We start from the raw sequence: 4,621 nt of genomic DNA, 5'->3' as shown, positions 1-4,621 counted from the left end.
GGTAATACTTTATCTTCACTCCTCATATTAAGGCTCCAAAGCAAGCTTAATGAGAAACCATTAGAAAGTCATACTGCTAAAGAGTACCTTAACTCACAATTCAGCCTATATAATTATGGCAGGATTGCAAGTGACAGTGACTCCTGATCCATCAACCTCACCTTTCCAGCAGGGAGCTGCTCGGCATGTGTGGCAGGATGGCAGCAGAACTTCTGCTGGGGCCACACAGCTGAGACTTGTGCCCATCCCACACCAACAACTCCAGCTGTGCTGCAGACAGGAAAAACGGGATCTCCACACCTCTGGATGTGCATCCCTGACAAACCCAGCCACCCCTGGCAGCCCTGCTCAGGAGGTGGCCTGGAATGGCAGGACAGGAGGGCACAGGGTGGGATTTAGGGACTGGCCAGGCACCGCAGGCACACCTGGCTCTGAGCAAAGCCGCTCCCTTCGCTACCACGACGGCACGGACACTCCTCCAGCCAGCAGTGAGCAAAACCAATTAGTACATACAGTAGTAACTGACATCTTAAAGACTTGTAACATATAAAACATTATCGTCTTTATGAAAATAGACCCATTTCAGTACAGGCTTGCCTTTTGGGGGAGGAATTCAGGTACATTTTTTGTATTTAAAAGGCAAGTGTTCTCCTGGACAGCTGCCGATGCTCTCGTGTAAAATGTCCTCAAAGCAAGACAAACTCCTCTGTACTAAATCTCTTTAGTCTTTTCTTTTCATCCTCGGAGAAAAGGTCATTTTCTTCATGGAGTGGACTGGAAGCAAAATCATAGTCTCTAGAATGACCCTTGACAAAAGTAAACAGGGGATATTTCTCCTTGGATGAAGATTTCAGCATCTACAATGTAAAACACAAATCAGATGAAACATTAATTGGAAATGAAAAAATACAGCAAGCACTGATATATTCACCTGATAATGACTGCCAAGTAAAAAGTGCATTGTTTATCTTTATTATCTCATTAAAACCAAAGCACTGCACAATCCAAACATCTCCTCCTCCTCTTAGATACTTACTTCCCTTTCTCAGGTAGCTGCTAATTTCATGCCTATCCCTTTTTCTGTCCCACACAGATCACCTGTATATGCTGTTAGACTCAGTGCAACAAAGATAAAAGGATAAAAGACAGAAGATAAAAACCTCTACAAAATAATTAATGGCCATAAGGGTCTCCTCAAGCACAGGTACGAATTCTGCAGCAACTGAGCATCCTGGGGAGGGATTTTTGTTGTAGAATCAGCACATGCAATAATCGTGTTTTATTACAAGTTAAAACACAATCATCAATGTAAACAAGGCAGTCAGGAGCACGTGGCTCAAATCAGATTGGTGACAGTCACAGGGAACCAGGGTGCCCAAAATCTACTTATAAATCTATTTATCAATAAGAAAACTGAGCATGAGAAAAAGTGGATGGTGGGGAATGATAAATACAGAAACAGATCAGCGAAACACCTTTAACAGCAGATAAAACCCCACCAAATACTGAAAGACCTTTCAGGGTGTTTTTTCCACTGATCTATTTTTTATTTTGTTTTACTTTTTCTTACTTGCTTGGAAAAAAACAGCGCACTGTTGCAGTGACATGCAGAACTACATCAGGCTAGAGATACACACCATGCAGAACTAAAAATCACTGAACACAAGCTCAGGAGAACAATCAGTCTCAAACAGTAAAAAAGCCCTAAACAGATCTTTAAACAGTAAGAAGTATTTCAAAAAAGACAGTCAGGAGTTGAGGGGGCATTTAAAAAGTAAGAAGAAAATAAATCAATCCCAGTAAAATCCTGGGATTCCATTGCCTTGTGTGTGTTCAGCTTTACTGAAACTTCCTTCTCCACAACATCTCCTTCCATGCATTGAGGGAGGTGAGGAAACCCTAAACACAGGAACTGGGCAAGGAAATGCCTTAACAAAGTCCAGGGGAACCTGGTCCAGATTTATGTAACTCTCATCAAGCCACACCCCAACAGTGACCACAGATAATCTGAAATTCTGAACAACTTGCAAGTTTCCTCGAGACACCATTACAGTGATGGCTAAAGGAGTTTATTGAGAAAGGTCAGTATTTTCAGTATTTCCATGTTAGACTGTCACTGCAACAGGAATTCTTTGTGCTGAACTGAATCCATGTTCAACCTCCCCTCAGCTCCAGTTCTTCTCTCATTTCTGTTACATTTGGGCCACAAACAGGCAAATGCAGCTCTGTAACAATCCCAAGGGATTATTTATTTTCTGGCATGGGTTTGGATAGGGAAACAATTCCCAGAGGAGAGCCTGACTGTGGTTTGGAGGGAGTTTCACCCATCACTCCACTTGGGCCTCAATTCTGATGCCCTGATTTCTCTATTTCTAAACATGTAAGGCCCATAAGGTTTATCCTCAAGTAAGCTAAATATTTTCTTTCACCTCTTATTACCCAAAAAAAGCAACGAGAACCTGGATTTTTTAGTCCAGCCTCCACAGGGGACATTGGGAATACACTGAGCTTTATAGTTCAAGAGTTACCACACTAGAATTGCAAACAAAGGGAAACATAATGGAAGAGGAGGAAAACACAGAGGAAGTGAAGGAAAGATTGAAAGATCAATTGACAGAATGTTTGTGACATTGTACCTCTATCCAAACTTTCCTCTGCTTTCAAATTGACACCGCCTGAACTGTATTTATATCAAATAATGTCACTAATATTAAAGAGTTCCTATCTAAAATACGAGGATAATAACTCCAAGACTTGGATCAGCCAAGAGTATGTTCACAAATTGTGTTCAGGAAAAAACTGCACTTAATCCCAAACTTGAAAGAAGAAAAATAAGGAAATAGGAAAAAGAAAACTTCCACAGGAACCAATTTTGTAATGAGATTTTTTTATACTACGTTATTACCTTCTTTCTTCTATGTGACAGAACAAGAAAACAGGGAAGAACAGAAACTTCACTATTTAAACTTTCCATGGATCTGCTGCTTAGGAACTTCTTTAAATCTATTTTACACTTCTCTGGGTAAGAATCAAAAAAACAACCTCAGCATCAATCCGTATCTATTTATTATAAACAGTATTAAGTTCTAAAAAATGCTTTTTTGGCTGTAGTTCTAATACCACTTATCAGGACATTCCAAATGCTGGACAAACATTAATTCCTTGTGCGGCTGTGGTAACTGCTATGGTTGGAATATTTACATTGTGCCCATCTGCTGCTGCTGCTGCATCCTTTTCACAGAGTATTTTTTGAACCCACCAAACACAGAGCAGCTCAAAGGACACATTGATGATGCTGCATTTCATATCCTCACACACTGGAATAACCAAGGAGAACAAAACTTGATTCCAACTGGACCTAAATGAAGGCAGAGCAGAGTTTTTCCAGGGGAAAGTTGGGGTCAGACAGATTTGCTGGGTGGCACCTGCTCCGTGGAGCTCAAACCAGAGCCCTGCACTTCCCACCGGAAAAAGCCACTTGTGCTAAGGAGAAATAATGAACAATTTGGGTTTGCTCCAACACTTCCCTTCCACCCCCAATCCCTGCCCAGGGCCGGGCTGCTCCCCAGCATCCCCCCGGGCCGGGGCAGCCCCGCTCGCCGGGCTGCCAGGGACATTCCCACTTCACGAGTGCCACCTCGTGGGCCCGCCCGGCGCCAGCCCCGCATCCCGCTCTGCTGGACACCTCCCGCAGCACAGCCCAGGCTCGGCTCGGCCTTACACAGGGGAAAAAAGGATGGAATTAACAACAATCTGCATTTCTGACAATGGTAAAAGCAGTCATAAATGCCACAAAAAGGATTATGTCTGCTTACAAGGGCGAGGCTGACTCTCTTCCTCTCCCCACACCCCGTTCTGGCTGACAGAGGGATTTGGGAACTCCAGCACCTACCTTGGTGATTTCTTCAGAAGCCTTCTCAAAGTCCTGCACAGTCCTACAGTAAAATCCTATTGTGCAGCTCGGATCCATTTTTTTGAATGACATCTTTTTGGGAGAAGGACAGTGGAATGACTGCGAGTTTCCCGATTAAAAAACATGAAACACACGGTTACGGTCGGGCATGGCACAGATCCACGCATTTACTTCTGTCCCCACCAACAGCTTTAAAACATCCAATCCCCTGCATCACCTGAATTAAACCCCAGCACACACTTTGGAAGGCATTTCTCCCACTCTCCCAAATATTCAAGTGATTCCACCCTTCCCCAGCCGTGTAAAACCTCCTGCTGTTGAAGCTGCATTCCCCAAACTTCGCCACACCACCAGGTTAGTTTGGAATCTGTCAAAGCTCTGCTGCTCCCAGCAATACTTTATGAATATTCCCAAGGCAGAGAAGGTGAATGCTCTTCTGCAAATTGAATTTGTAACAGCTTTTGCACTATCTTACTGCTTTACTACCACTGCCCAGTGCCCCTTCCCTCCCCCAGCCTCTATAAAAGAGACATAATGGAATAAACCAACCTCATGCATTTTCCTTCAGTAAATGAAATGGGTTCAAAAACCCACAAAATACACAAAAGCAAAACCATATTACAATGATTCACAAGTAGGGGAAAACCAAACATGCCCTGCTTTACAAATGGGTTTTTCCTAACGTGAAATCTCTTTCACTGACAGATG

General features: G+C 43.1%; 1 protein-coding gene across 1 annotated transcript in view; it reads right to left on the bottom strand.

The window, feature by feature from the left end:
- ATG4C (autophagy related 4C cysteine peptidase) overlaps window positions 1-4,621 on the bottom strand; it is a 20,009-nt gene that overhangs the window by 363 nt on the left and 15,025 nt on the right. The window contains exons 11-12 of the mRNA XM_008633073.2: window positions 3,893-4,012; window positions 1-857 (exon numbers count right to left, since the gene is read on the bottom strand). The exon at window positions 1-857 is cut by the window's left edge and continues 363 nt beyond it. Of these exons, the coding sequence (XP_008631295.1) occupies window positions 687-857; window positions 3,893-4,012 (291 nt within the window). The 3' untranslated portion in view covers window positions 1-686. The remainder of the gene's footprint in view (window positions 858-3,892; window positions 4,013-4,621) is intronic.

The sequence above is a fragment of the Corvus brachyrhynchos genome, unplaced genomic scaffold, assembly GCF_000691975.1.
Source record: "Corvus brachyrhynchos isolate BGI_N302 unplaced genomic scaffold, ASM69197v1 scaffold34, whole genome shotgun sequence".
In the NCBI taxonomy this organism is placed as follows: Eukaryota; Metazoa; Chordata; class Aves; order Passeriformes; family Corvidae; genus Corvus; species Corvus brachyrhynchos.
Note: the sequence above shows the minus strand (reverse complement) of the source record. Positions and strands in the feature narration are given on the sequence as shown.